Here is a 15,945-nt window from a genome sequence, read left to right on the forward strand (position 1 = left end):
TAGCGCTGCTGAGGAGGTGGGAGAGGCTCCCGCCACCACCGCTGTGCTGGCAGCCATCAGCCTGGCTTGTGGCTGAGCAGAGGTCCCCCTGTGGGAACACACTGACCACCAGGGGACAGCTCCTGCATTGAGCGTCTGCCCCCTGGTGGTCAGTGTGTGTCATAGTGACCAGTCATTCCCAGTCGTTCTGCTGTTAGGGTCAGTTGCATATTACCCTTTTAGTATATAGGATAGAGGCCTGGTGTACGGGTGGGGGCCAGCTGGTTTGCCCTGAAGGGTGTCCTGGATCAGGGTGGGGATCCTGCTGGGGTGCCTGGCCAGCCTGGGTGAGGGGTTGATGGGTGTTTGCAGGCTGGTCACACCCCCTTCAGGGTGGGGGTCTCCACTGGGGTGCCTGGCCAGCCTGGGTGAGGGGCTGAGGGCCGTTTTCAGGCTGACCACACCCCCCTTTAGGGTGGGGGGTCCCGACTGGGGTGCCTGGCCAGCCTGGGTGAGAGGCTGATGGGTGTTTGCAGGCTGGTCACACCCCCTTCAGGGTGGGGGTCTCCACTGGGGTGCCTGGCCAGCCTGGGTGAGGGGCTGAGGGCCGTTTTCAGGCTGACCACACCCCCCTTTAGGGTGGGGGGTCCCCACTGAGGTGCCTGGCCAGTCTGGGTGAGGGGCTGAGGGCTGTTTTCAGGCTGGCCAAGCCCCCCGGCGACTGAAGCTCCCAGCCTCTCCTTTTTTTCTTTTTATTTTTTATTCTGGGATTTATTTACCTTCTATAATTGACACATTGTTGCCTTTTGCGGAGGCTACAGCCAGCCGCGGGAAGCTTGGCTTCCTCCATCACTGGAGCAACCAAGCCTCCTGCTCGCCCCAGCTCCGTGGCCACGGCCAGCTGAAAGCAGGTATCTGGGGTTTATTTATCTTCTATAATTGAAACTTTGTTGCTTTGAGTGGAGCTCAGAGCCGCCACGGCAGTTGGGAAGCTTGGCTTCCTTCATCATTGGGACAATCAAGCCTCCTGCTCACTCCAGCTCCCTGGCTGCCAGCCCCCATCTTGGTTGGGTTAATTTGCATATAGTCGTTCTGATTGGCTGGTGGGCGTGGCTTAAGGCGTAGTGAAGGCATGGTCAATTTGCATGTTTGTCTTTTATTAGTGTAGATAGTTTGGGTGTGTCAGAAATTCAGGAGCAACATGGCTGGGTGGTTTTGGCTCAAGGTCTTTCATAAGGTTTCACTCAAGATTTAGGCCTAGAGTACAGTCATCTGAAGACTTGATTGTGGATGAAGCAACTACTTCCTAGCTGGTTCAGTAACATGGCTATTGCCAGAGGACCTCAATTCCTCAAGAATTGTCAGTTACTCCTCATGGACCTTTCCATAGAACTCTTGAGTGATCTCATGATGTAACAGCTGGTTTCCCTCAGAGAAAGAGAGCAAAGGGAGAGCAAACAAGGATGAAGCCACAATGCCTTTTGTGCCCTAATTTTATAGATCCTGAACTGTCACTTATATCACATTATCTTTATTAGAAACAAGTTACTAAGTACAGGGGGAGCAAATTAGGCTCTGCTTTTTTGAAGGGTGAAGTATTAAATAATTTATGGGTATGTTTTAAAACCACCACATTATTCTAAATAGAGGTTTGTTGATGCTTTTAGGGATCAGGAATATTTGTTCATTTTGTTTATTGTTGTATCAGCACTGCAAATAGTGCCCTGGAACATGTCAGAATAAAGCCTTATTCCAAAGAAAATACTCATGAACTTAAATCCATAGTTACCCTTTAAGATTGCCATTTATTGTACTGTAAATGTATAAGGATTCTAGTTAAGATTTTTTTCTTATTAAAACAGTATTAATTAGAGCTTTTATTTTTTCCAGTATGATTTTTTAGATATCTATTGCTAACAGTCTGACTCAGTTCAGGTAGAGCAGCAGTCGCCAACCTTTCGGATCCCATGGACCACCAGTGGTCCGCGGACGACAGGTTGGCGACCACTGAGATAGAGGATTACAATTTGTTGCTAAATTTATAATTTACTAGAGGCCTGGTGCACGGATTCATGCATGGATGGGGTCCCTCAACCTGGCCTGCACCCTCTCGCAATCCAGGACCCCTCAAGGGATGTTGGATTGCCAGCCTGTGGGGATCAGGCTGAAACTGGCAGTCCGACATCCCCTGAGGGATGTAGCAGTGCCTAAGTGGCAGGTGGCTGGGGAGGATCCCAAGCCGCAGCCGGGTGCCCTGCCACTCATGCTCCCTGCTGCTCCAGCCGCCGCTGCCTGCTGCCGCTGCAGCTGTGCTCATCAGCTATGAGCCCGGCTTCTGGCTGAGTGGCACTCCTGCTGTGGGAACACACTGACCACCAGGGGTCAGCTCCTGCGTTGAGCATCTGTCCCCTGGTGGTCAGCGCATGTCATAGCGATCAGTCGTTCTGGTCAACTGGTTGTAATGGTTGCTTAGGCCTTTATATATATAGATATGTGTATACTCTATGTATGTTAATAGCTATCCATAGCTAGACAGATAACATAAATTCACTTACAGAACTATCGTCTTCTAATAAATGTGAGTTGGTGATAGGAAGTTAGCAATAGCTCAAATATTTAAATCAGGTATTTAAATAAAAAATTAAGTCCTTATCAAACTTTGAGAAGAGCACAGATAGCAACTTTTGAAATAGTAAATAAGTGTATTAATTTCAAAACTGCAGAGGGTCTTTTAATATTCTTACATGGTAGACTTTGATTTTTCTAATTTAGACTAGGTTCTTATTTGGGATTAAAATACTTGAATGATCAATTGACTAATGTAAAGCGTAAGTATATCATTATTTACACACATTAATTTTTAATTGTCATAAGCCATTATACATTACTTATCATACATTATACATTGTATACATTATACATTAATCACCATAAGCCTAAGTTTGTATTCTTAGGTTTAACTTTTTTAATAAACCAGGGCTAAAAGAACAATATAGTGCTTGATGGAGAAGCAAAGATATAACATAGTGTACTAGAGTACCAAATAATTTGATCACATACCCCAGTCAGCACTTCTCCAAATAAATTTGCTTATTTACTTATTAATTGTGTGTGTTGTTGTTATTGTCAGTCTTAAGGATGAAATATACTTACAGCAAGATTTTTCAAGAGGAGATGTAAAACTGTTTTCAAATGGTCATTTTATAGTTATACTAGTGGCACAGTGCACATTGAAAGGGAATTAATCAGAAGAAATATTTTAATACCGCTATTCACCCTTTCTCTATAATAGAAGTGTCAACCAAATTCACAATCGACAGTGACAGATTGAAACACACACACGTGCGATTGGCGCTAGCGAGAGCTTTATATGTATCGTGCATACTCAAGTCAACTTAGCCTTGCATATATATATATATATATATATATATATATATATATAAAATAAACTTGCTTACTTAGACCTGCTTTCTGATTTAGCTACACTTTTTCCAGTCCAGTGAAGCACCCCAACTTCTCTTTCAGATAATTGTCAGCAACACAGTGGTAAATATCAATATGAAGCAGGTTATTATTGTAGATCACGAAGGGAGAACAAAGGGTAAAATATGTAACTGCAGCAGTGTTTGACTATATTCTACGGAGTGAGAAAACCTGAAGTCATTTTCAAGGTCCACCATTTCTTCTTTTCCGTTGGGTCAAATTTCTAAACTTTCTAAATCTCCGTTTTCCAGCTAATGAAAAGAAAATAGGATTCCACTGATTCTCCTATCTACCTACTGTAGGACTTCTGTGAGGATCAAATGAGATGAGTCACAGGAAAATGCTTCACAGACATTTGGTTAAAGTGTAAAATGTTTGGAGGCAAGTTGCTAGAAGCTGGGCGTTGCTACGTGTGGGCATCATTACTCGGTGCCCACAGCGACTGTTTCTGGGCTGGGCTGGGCTGGGCTGTGGGCCGCACTTTGTGCCATGGGGTCTCGGCAACGTTGGCTGTGATTTGGTGGGCTGTGGCTCCGGGGTGGTGTTGGGGCCTGTGTCCCACTTGGGAGAAGCCGAGTGTTGCTTTGTCAGCACCAGGTCCACGGTGCTGTTTCTTTGTAAATGGCCAGTGCGCATTATGGCAGCTCCTGCATTGAGCATCTGACTCCTAGTGGTCAGTGCACGTCATAGCGGATGTTCGGAGGGACACTTAGCATATTAGCCTAATATATATAGATGAGGTTTTTTTTATTAACTTGTCTGATCTTATTTTTTGTTGTTATAAAGCTAACAAAGGTTTCACTAGAAGCAGAAGTATTAATTTTGCCTTTTTGTTTTGTGCTTGTGTTGTTATTTTGTTTAATCCATTGTTTCTTTGTAGGAATCTTCTGCAGCTTATTTACTGTGTGAGTAAAAACTAAGTCACATCCAAAATTCCATTGAACTGGGCACACAAAAACTGCCATATATGTCACAGTTTACTGAAAAAGAGCCAGCAGGTAAGCAAAGTATCTCTACATTGAGGACTTTATATTTTTCCCTCCAGATACCTCAGTGTCATACATGACATGTGATTATGGTCTTAAGGCCAGTTTCTCCTCCATATGTTAAATATTTATAAAGCTGCATTTCTAATTTTTTATATGAAAATAAGTGCAAGTAGAAATTCTTATATTTTCCTTTCACATACCCTTGGCTTCAATTGTACTTTCCACTTTGGAGACTATTTCTTTGGAGCTATTGTTAAGGGCACTGGATCTGGAGTCATATTATTGTATTATGGAGCAAACTACTTAAATACTTAATTTTAACCTTAATTTTTTTATCTTTAAAATAAACTACAGTATTTACCTCATTAGGTTGTTGAGGGGATTAAATAACATAATGTGATACTTGCTATTGTATTTTATAAGTACATGTTTGTTTTTCTTTCATGCTTGGAAGCAATTATTCTTATTTTAATGCAATAAAAATACGTAACTATCGTATTTATTGACTATTCCATATACTGTGGGATAATATTTTGTTTAGTTCCCTCATTGTATACATAAAATCAAATTGACTAAGTAAACTTATACTTAATACATATAAAATAATGTCATATTTAATAAAAGATGCTACTGTTTACTACTATATATTTCTCAATCATCATAACTTAGTATTCAAGTTATTCAAATGTTGGTGGCTTTTCTTACCATAATGTATACCATTGGTAATTTTGAAAGGTGGGGTAGCATGTATTTGACTTGGCTCATCATTATTTTCTTTTAGAGAATTTTATCTGGCCCTAACTTACTGGATTTATTTATTGTGGGTCCAGTTGGTTCTTTTTGGTATTATATATACCGTTTAAAGAAGTTAACTGTTACTTTTGACAGGAATGTATTCCTCTTAATGTAATTGAAACCATCATCATATCATGTGCTTGTAATGAAATCAACAGATATGTATTGAGCTCTTATAGGTAAGGTACTTTTCTGAGATAATTTGGAGAATCATTTTCCAATCCTTAATGAGCTTTTGCACTATAGTAGTTTTGCATATGAATATCTTTTTTGGTAGGTTACATTATAAAAGTCTTAAATACCTTAAAGGAACCAAACTTTAAAAGATATTTTTGTGGGTAAAGAGGCCACATAACTTTTAAAACATAGTACATATTAATAAGGTACACTTGAGAAAATAAGAACTGCTTGCATATTAAAATATTGGGTGTTGATTATTTTATTTTTACTTTGTGTTTTATTTTCTAAATAATCTGTATTGAGAGAGTATAATTACATAAACATTAAGACTTCAATATAAGTAATTTTTAGAAATTGGTTGACACTCTTGAATTGCTTACTAGTAAATAAATGAAACTTAATTTACAAAAAAAATAAGGTACACTTGATGTTTAATAGCATATGGTTTGGCAAGTAGCATATATGTTCAAACAGTACCCCCACCAGTCACCAGTATGAAAGTCATTGCTGTGACTCTTATTTCTAACTCTGTTTTTCAGCAATGGATCAAGAATCCAACAAGGCTGCCTGGCCCAAACCAGCGGGAGGATATCAGACAATCACAGGCAGGAGATATGGAAGAAGACATGCCTATGTCAGTTTTAAACCTTGTATGACAAGGCATGAAAGAAGCTTAGGTCGAGCTGGTGATGACTATGAAGTGTTGGAACTAGATGATGTTCCAAAGGAAAATTCCTCAGGTATGTACCACAGAATTAATTAAAAACTATTAATAAGACTGAAGGAATTAATCTTGTGATATTTGAAATTGTGAGTGGGTTTTATGTGTGTCTATGAGTAAAACTGCCGTACATTTCTATGAAGAAATTCTATTCTGAAATTTTTAATTAATTTAAATTTTTATTGAATTAATATCCTATATAATAAAAGGGTAATATGCAAATTGACCCTAACAGCAGGACAACTGGGAATGACTGGTCACTATGACACACACTGCTCACCAGGGGACAGAAGCTCAATGCAGGAGCTGCCCCCTGGTGATCAGTGTGCTCCCACAGGGGGAGCTCTGCTCAGCCACAAGCCAGGCTCTGCTCAGCCACAAGCCAGGCTGCCAGCTGGCAGCACAGCGGTGGTGGCGGGAGCCTCTCCTGCCTCCTCAGCAGCACTAAGGATGTCTGACTGCAGCTTAGGTCTGCTCCTCGCTGGCAAGTGGACATCCCCGGAGGGCTGCCGGGCTACCGGAGCGATGTCTGACTGCCAGCTTAGGCTCGATCCCCTGGGGAGCGGGCCTAAGCCAGCAGGTGGACATACCCGGAGGGGTCCCAGACTGCGAGAGGGCACAGGCTGAGGGAACCCCCCCCCTCCCCCATCCGAGTGCACAAATTTTTGTGCACCAGGCCACTAGTTAATATTTAAACATAGAAGAAAATAGAATATGGCCAATTATCAAAATATAACTACACTTTCATATCAGTGATTACATTGTCACATCCTTCAACCAGAGGAAATCATGTTTTAATCAAATACATTTTTAAAATGTTAACTGAGTATATTTTCCCCTGCATATTAAGTTTAAATTTTGTTTTTTAGAATTGTCTCTTGAAGCAATATAGCTTGGCTCATTTGATTTTTAAAAAAAATCATTTATAAAATATAAATGTCAACTAATTCTTAGTTAAAATTTCTTAACCATTCAGTAGTTTGAAAAGTATTTTGCAGATATTCATGTATTAAAATACATGATTTTGGACTAGAATGCCATCTTCCTCTTGTTCTGAACAAACTTGATAATTCTAGATTATTTTTACTGTCATCTATAATAATAAAAGCGTAATATGCTAATTAGACTGACATCTTCTGGAACACCTTCTGAAGGAAGCCGGGGCTGCAAGGGAAGCCCAGGTCCTGGGTGCCAGAGGGAAGCCGGTGCCGGCAGTCGGGGGAAGGAAGGCCTAATCTTGCATGAATTTGGTGCATCGGTCCTCTAGTTTACATACATATAAAAATCTGAATTATTATGTAAGGTCATTCTATTAAAGAAGCCTGCTGGTGATAAGACAAGACTGATCTTCAGTTATTTATAATTTATAAATTTTTGTTCAATAAATTTTATGTCTTTATTTTTATTATCCCATTAGTAGTGATAAAAGATACTCATGCTAAAGTAATTTATAGACTTGATATGATTTTATTCTTGTATCAAGATTCTGACAAACTGTGGCAAAGAGAATTAACATTGACTTTTTCATTGTTTTTCATTCATAGCTGTAACATACCTAAAGTTAACTCATTATAGCTATATTACTGAGATATAATCTTCTGAATTGACATCAAATACAGTGCAGTCTCCTTTCTGTTATATCTGTAATCTGATCTTATATCTATCTTAAGTACTTTTGAATTTTTTTTTTTTTACACCTGCATGTAATAGAAAAGTTAAGTTTGAATTGCACAACCCAAGAACTGGGAGGGCAGTGACTTCACTTAAGCCTTATTGTTTGGTCTTTCATTAGCCTCTGCTTTTAATGTACTTTACAGAATGTTTTAAATATTAGGATTTAGTGGAAAACCTGCAAAAGATATATGAGATGATACTCAGTGACTACACAGTGGCATAAATGAACTCATAGGGTAACCATTCTGCCTTCCCAGTAAAGTAAGGGTACATAGAAGCACCTCTCAGAGAAATTCTTTTATAATCTCAAAGAGGTAATAATTGATATGATTTTTACTTAAATAGCCAGTATTAAATCAAATTTTATCTAAATTAATCTCTCCAAATATGTTTTCTTTTGTTCTCTACGAAGGTTCCAGTCCATTGGATCAAGTTCAGTCTTCTTTACCCAACAATCCTTTATTTGAAAAAAGTGAAACAGAAATTCCCATTTGTGATACAGCATTGAACCAGACCATTGAGAGCAGTCCATCCTTTGCTGCAGTACAACATAGTGGGGAAGGCAGGGAGACCTTAGGAAGCAGTACAAATCTTCATAATAACTCTGAGGGAGAATATACTTCAGCAGCCTGTAACGCCTCAAGTGTCCAAAATGGAATTGCATTGGTTCATACTGACTCTCATGATCCAGATGGCAGACATGGAGAGGAGGATAATGACTGTCTTCAGCCTTCTTCAGAAGTTGTGGAAGGTGGTAGATATCAGGAAGCTTTGGGCAGTACAATATTTGAGTTGGAAAATGGAGAGGTAGAGGCAAATACAGGTCTTTTACCACCAGTTCCTGCTTTTCGCTGTGAAAAACGAGATGATTTTGAAGAGTTTGATTCAGCTCCTTTAGTGAAAAGTTCTACTGGTGACATTGTCAGTCAAACCAATCAGGAATTTCAGAGGTCCTCTTCTGAAGAGGAGATTATTAGAAAGAAAGAACAAAATAATACTATCCAGGAGAGAAAGAGAGAAAATTCAACTGAAGATACAGCCTGTGCTCTGGGGCATATTTGCAGTGAACAAAATACCAGGGATAGGGACAACAAGCAGGGAAGTTCTCCTGAACAGGTAGTGAGGCCTAAAGTTAGAAAATTGGTAAGTTCAAGCCAGGTGAACCAAGAATCAGGTTTTAATAGGCATGAGGCTAAACAAAGAAGTGTTCAGAGGTGGAGGGAGGCTTTGGAAGTTGAGGAAAATGGCTCAGATGACCTCTTGATAAAATGTGATGACTACGATGGAGAACATGATTGTATGTTCTTGGATCTACCTTTTGCACGAGTTACACAGAGTGAAACAGAAAATAACCAAATAACATCAGAAAGTGGAGCCACAGCAGGAAGGCAAGGAGTTATGGATAACACCTTTTGGAATGGCTGTGGAGATTATTACCAACTGTATGACAAAGATGAAGACAGGTAAGGTCTTATTCAATACTTCGTCAGATCGTGTAGTGAGCGAAGTGATTTCTTTCTAGTACAATGATGTTTGATGGATGTATTCTCTGGCATCTCAGGGAATTAGATATTTTAACTTATCAAATACTTTTAAAAATGTATATTTTTATTGATTTCAGAGTAGAAGGGAGAGGGGGAGAGAGAGAGAGAAACATCAGTGATGAGAGAGAATCATTGATTGGCTGCCTCCTGCGTGACCCTGCACTGGGGATTGAACCCACAATCTGGGCATGTGCCCTGACGAGGAATTGAACTGTGACCATCTGGTTTGTAGGTCAGTGCTCAACCACTGAGCAACACTGGCCAGGTTTAACTATTCTTATTTACCAAGTGCTAACCATACATGCAAAGTAGTGGTTAGTTTTTTACAGAAACTGTCTTTGAGGTATTTCAGGAGTTCACAGAAATTATAACCAGGTGATTGTTATTACAAAAGAATAGATACTAATTATTTTAATTCTTTGTATCTCAATTAATGAATTTCAAGGTGAACATTTATCATAGTTTTAAAAATTCTGTGGAAAACCAATCTAAGTATATTGTGTTTTTTTTAATCCTCACCCGAGGATATTTTTCCATTGATTTTTAGAGAGAGTGGAAGGGAGAGAGAGAGGTAGAGAAACATGGGTGTGAGAGAGACACATCAACTGGTTGCTGCCCAGACTGGGACCAGAGATTGAGGTTGCAACCGAGGTATGTGTCCTTGACCTGAATCAAACCTGGGACCCTTCAGTCTGTAGGCTGACACTGTCTGCTGCACCAAACCGGCTAGGGCCGTAACTTTTCTTATAGTAAGCATTCTGATCCCTGTTACCCACTTTTTTTCTATTTTTCCAAAATGTAAGACAACAGAAAGAGAAATGGAGAATTTCTTTGTCCAATTTCTGAGTCTATTATCCCAGAGTCCAAATGTCCTTTTAAGCTAGTTGAAACCCTAACTATGATCAATTACAAAGCAATTTCAAGATTTTATTAGCTTGGTGTTATTTTCTTTGGACATATGAATTAACTAACTTGTAGGAACAGTTGAAATATAATACCTGTACTATCATGGAAGTGTGTAAACTTTAAGGCTTAATAGACTATATTTTTGTAACCTACTGTTTTTTAAGTTAAGGGTAAACATACTTAAAAACTTGTCTGACGTTTCCATTTCTCCACAATCTTTTATCCAAAATACACAAAGTTCTAAAAATGGATGTTGGCAGCAAAACCTGACCTGATGTTAAGTTACTTGACAGCAGATCTGGGTCTGAACTAAAATGAGGCCTTTTTTTCAAGTATTTATAAATTTTGTTGCAGTATTATGAGTGCTTGATTACTGGGTGCTGTTTTAGACCCACTGGGAATTGTTAGGTAATGTTCTAAATCTCAAGGGCAGGGGATGGGGGTGGGTGGGAGGGGGATCTAAATCACAAAACATAATTATTCCTATGACTTTTGGATTGTTAACTCCATTTACCTTGAAGTTACTATTAAAAAATAAAACAACTTAGTCTTAGATAATTTATCTTTTTGAAAGTATAAGCGTGTTGCATTTTTTCCCATTACATTTTTTGCTTTTTTTGAAGAAAGTCATTTAATTTGGCTGTGCCCTCTCCACTGTGGACACACTAATCAAAAATAAAAACCTCTTCTGTTTGCTTTTAATAGTCAGGCATAATGTCATCTAATGAAGTTAAAATTTTTATGCTATTTGCCAACCTAAAGAGAAAACGTAGTTTTCTTGACTCTTGGCTTTTAAATTGATTCTTTTTGTGAATGGAAGTGTTTTCTTTGCTTAGAATAACTGGGTTTTTTAATAGTTATATGGTGTTGTATTAGCATATGTATTTATAATTTTTTTCCTTAAGTGAAATGTCATTAATCTGAACAATAATAGATTATTTTACAAACAGATTATACAGATGAGAAAAGTACTTATAGTTTAATAGAAACTTTTTTTAATTAACTTTTTAGTGATACATTGACTTATAGAACCTGTAGTTGCGTGTGCTTACATGGTTAAAATAATTTTGGAGCACTTTTAAAAAACATATTGAAATGCCAGAAACAGGATTTTTTTAAAAGATTCACCACAGAATAAGCGTAATGGTTCTATTTAGGATTCCACTTATATTTTCATCTATAAATCTTTTTTTAAACATATTTTATCGATTTTTTTGTAGAGAGGAAGGGAGAGGGATAGAGAGCCAGAAACATCGATGAGAGAGAAACATCGATCAGCTGCCTCCTGCACACCCGCTACTGGTGATGTGCCCGCAACCAGGTACATGCCCTTGACTGGAATCGAACCTGGGACCCTTCAGTCTGCAGGCCAATGCTCTATCCACCAAGCCAAACCGGTTAGGGCTCATTTATAAATCTTAAGATATGTTTTAGGACTTCATTTCAGTAGTCACTACAATTTTAATGAGGAATTCTATGTCTATCTTAGTGTTTTCAGTTCCTCTGCCCTTGCTCCCTGCAAAGGATCATAGTTGCCAGATGCCTTTAATATGATGCGAGATAAAGACTGAAATTTAATAGTTGTAACTCCTGTTTAGTTTCATTTTGCCAACTGTTCATCTACCTGATGTTTTATGGTAGTCCTGCTCAGTTTTGATATTAGCAGTTTGGAGAAATGGGAAACACAATCACTCTACCATAAATAAGTGTTTTGAGAAGGAAAGTACAAATAGCTTCTGCTTTGAATCTGCATGATTTTTTTTGAGTGTTCAATGTTTAGTAAAACTTATAGATGAAAAATATTTTATGTTTGTATTATAACAGGTGCAGATTGAACTCCTTTATCAAGAGTATAACTAAAATTTACTGTGATATATGTAGATACAGAAATTTTGGCCACTTTAGAAACATATAGTGTATATATTCTTTATCAGTGGAAAGGCATTTTAACCCTTTGCGGTCCAATTTTATTTTTGGAATTCAAACAGTCTGGTCCAAATTAATTGATGGGATTGAATGTTGAACCTGTTTGCGGTGTCGACCTCAGCCTCCACGTTGAGTCAGCCTCCACGTTGGACTGAAAAGGGTTAATGAATGTATGAACCTATTCTTCCCTGAAAAATTTAAATGATCACTTTATCACATCTGAAACATTACAATCTATGGGAAAAGCACTGCAGCTGGTAGCATTGCTCTGAGCTGTTTGACAGGAACTGAGCACCACCTTATTAAATTAGAACTGTAAGGGGAATTTTAATAGGCAGCATATAATTACCAGACTTGGAATTAGACCAAAGAGCTAAGGTTAATATCCTGCTTTTTTGAAATAAACCCTGAGAACTTTAATAACTGTTGAGGACAGATCTTGAGTTTAAAAGGACCTTTTAGCCATGTCAGTACATTTTAACCTTGGGCCTAACTGTTCTCCTAACCATTTCTTACAGCACTTGAGGTTTTTTTCACAGTTTTTTCTGTCCCTATTTAACCTTGCTTAAAAGGTAAAAAACTTACCTCAGACAAAAATATTGTGACAGCTTTTTTTGTTGTTGATATTGGGAGAATAAAAAGAGTATTAGCTATTTAGTTTATTTCAATTTGATATATTCAAAAAAGATTTATTGAAATCCTCCTAAGTGTCAGACTTTGTTCTGGGGTATTCTGTAAATGCAAATGATCATTATTTCTGTTTCCTTGGTGTTCACCATCCTAATGAAGAAGACAAGATGTACCGGTAATTATCATGAGACTAAATTAAGCTCCTTTCCTCTTCTATATAAGTTAGGTCAGAGCCATGAAGAAAGATCTCTGATCTTCCTGTATGGAGACAAATAAGATATCTATGAGCAGCCAAGACAAAGGTCTTAAAACACACACTCTAACATTTTAGCACACCTTTTCATCTTGTTTCCCAGTTCATAAAAGTTTAGGATTAAATTAGGGATAAACGGCTTTGATCTACAGCAGCGGTTCTCAACCTGTGGGTCATGACTCCTTTGGGGGTCGAATGACCCTTTCACAGGGGTCGCCTAAGACCATCGGAAAACACATATATAATTACATATTGTTTTTTGTGATTAATCACTATGCTTTAATTATGTTCAATTTGTAACAATGAAAATACATCCTGCATATCAGATATTTACATTACAATTCATAACAGTAACAAAATTACAGTTATGAAGTAGCAACGAAAATAATTTTATGGTTGGGGGTCACCACAACATGAGGAACTGTATTAAAGGGTCGCGGCATTAGGAAGGTTGAGAACCACTGTTTTACAGGCATGCTAGGGCGTTACAGATTATAATATTCTGATATTAAGGGAAAGAACCAGAAAGTTGTAGAAAGCAGGTACAATTCAAAAAGATACCATTTTGGGCCTTATTTACTAAATTAAGCAGGCTTGTATAGTTAAACAACTCTATATGTATCGCTCTATTACAATACTAGAGGCCCGGTGCACAAAAATTTGTGCACTCGGGGGGAAGGGGGGTTCCCTCAGCCAGGCCTGTGCCCTCTCGCAGTATGGGACCCCTCGGGAGATAACACCCTGCTGGCTTAGGCCTGCTCCCGGGTGGCAGAGGGCAGGTCCAATCCCTAGGTGCAGCCCCTGGTCGGGCTCAGAGCAGGGCCGATTGGGAAGTTGGGGCACCGCCCCCTGTCATGCACAGAGCAGGGCAGATTGGGAGGTTGCGATGCCACCCTCAGTCATGCTCAGGGTAGGGCCGATTGGGGGGTTGGGGCACTGCCCCTTGTCACACTCAAGGCAGGGTCGATGGGGAGGTTGTGGCGCCACCCCCTGTCACGCACAGAGCAGGGCCGATCAGGGGGTTGGGGAGCTCCCCCCTGTCACTCACAGAGTAGGGCCGATAGGGGAGTTGGGGCACCGCCCCCTGTCACACTCAGGGCAGGGCGGATCAGGGGGTTGGGGCGCCGCCACTGTCACACTCAGGGCAGGGCCGATGGGGAGGTTATGGCTCTACCCCGTCACACACAGAGCAGGGCCTGTGGGGGGCGGAGGGGATGGGGCGCTGCACCCTGTCACACACAGAGCAGGGCCAATCAGGGGGTTGAGGCGCCGCACCCTGTCACACACAGAGCCACAGGGCGATCAGGGAGTTGGGGAGCTCCCCCCATCAGGCACAGAGCAGGGTTGATCAGGGGGTTGGGGAGCTCCCCCCTATCAGGCACAGAGCAGGGCTGATCAGGGGGTTGGGGCGCCTTCCCCTGTCACGAACAGAGCAGGGCGGATAGGGAGGTTGTGGCCCCGCCCCCTGTCACACACAGAGCCGCAGGGCGATCAGGGGGTTTGGGCGCTGCCCCCTGTCACGCTGTTCCCGGTACCAGGAGGCCTCTCAGCTCTGCTGATCCCGGTGCTGGGAGGCCTCGCGGCTCCGCTGATCCCGGTGCTAGGAGGCATATTACCCTTTTACTATATAGGATAGAGGCCTGGTGCATGTGTGGGGCTGGCTGGTTTGCCCTGAAGGGTGTCCTGGATCAGGGTGGGGGTCCCCACTGGGGTGCCTTGCCAGCCTGGGTGAGGGGATGATGGCTGTGTGCAGCTGGTCACACACCCTTCAGGGTGGGGGTCCCCACTGGGGTGCCTGGCCAGTCTGGGTGAGGGGCTGAGGGCTGTTTTCAGGCTGACTGAAGCTCCCAACTGCTCCTTTTTTTCTTTTTCTTTTTTATTCTGGGCCAGCTTTAGCTCTGGCTCCAGCTCTGAAGCCTCTGCTGCTGAAAGAAGGTATCTGGTTTGTTTCGGTTCTATAATCGAAACTCTGTATCAACTCCAGCTCTGAGATCCTGGGCTCGCTGAAAGCAGGTTCCCTCGGTTTTGTTTAGCTTCTATGTTTGTTACAATGTTTCTTAAACTGCAAGCTCAGAGGCCGGCAAGGCAGGCGGGGAATGTTGGAGTCCTCCGTCACTGAAGCAAGCAAGCCTCATGTTCGCTTCCAGCTGCCTGGCTGCCTGCCGCCATCTTGGCTGGCAGTTAATTTGCATATCTCGCTGATTAGCCAATGGGAAGGGTAGCGGTCGTACGCCAATTACCATGTTTCTCTTTTATTAGATAGGATAGTTAAATGTTAACAGTGGTGAAATGTCCTAGACCTGTGGTCAGCAAACTGTGGCTCTTTGGCCCCTTGAGTGTGGCTCTTCCTAAGCCTTAGGAGTACCCTAATTAAGTTAATAACAATGTACCTACCTATATAGTTTAAGTTTAAAAAATGTGGCTCTCAAAAGAAATTTCAGTCATTGTACTGTTGACTAATGAGTTTGCCGACCACTGTATAGAGGAAGACAAACTAACCAGTTCCTTGAGGGATTTTGTGAAGAAGAAGTTGCTTTTGATTGGTTTTACTTCTAGATCTTATTTCTAGCTATGATTTGTACATAAATTATTTGTTTAGAAATCACATAATTTCATTCCATATGTGAAAAAAGTTTTTGGGTCACAATTGAATGTGTAAAAAGTGTAACATTATAATAAGTTATAGTGGTCTGCTTTTTAATATAGCTCTAAATGTTAATGGGAGACAGTACTAGAACATATGAAAATTAAACTGGTACTTAATTTAGTTTTTCTTTTGAGAATTTAAATTTTTAACTCATGTGTTTTTATAATCAAGAACAAATGGTCCTCTAACCCACAATTATTTCATATCCTATTTGTTCT

The 15,945-nt window shown here is 40.4% G+C and overlaps 1 protein-coding gene across 3 annotated transcripts in view; it reads left to right on the forward strand.

Moving 5' to 3' along the window:
• PJA2 (praja ring finger ubiquitin ligase 2) overlaps positions 1 to 15,945 on the forward strand; it is a 68,686-nt gene that overhangs the window by 22,937 nt on the left and 29,804 nt on the right. For all 3 annotated transcript variants that reach the window (XM_059693937.1, XM_059693940.1, XM_059693939.1), the window contains 3 exons: positions 4,343 to 4,460; positions 5,966 to 6,166; positions 8,234 to 9,284. In XM_059693937.1, coding sequence (XP_059549920.1) covers positions 4,430 to 4,460; positions 5,966 to 6,166; positions 8,234 to 9,284 — 1,283 coding nt within the window. In that variant the 5' untranslated portion in view covers positions 4,343 to 4,429. The remainder of the gene's footprint in view (positions 1 to 4,342; positions 4,461 to 5,965; positions 6,167 to 8,233; positions 9,285 to 15,945) is intronic.

The sequence above is a fragment of the Myotis daubentonii genome, chromosome 4 (assembly GCF_963259705.1).
Source record: "Myotis daubentonii chromosome 4, mMyoDau2.1, whole genome shotgun sequence".
Classification (NCBI taxonomy): domain Eukaryota; kingdom Metazoa; phylum Chordata; class Mammalia; order Chiroptera; family Vespertilionidae; genus Myotis; species Myotis daubentonii.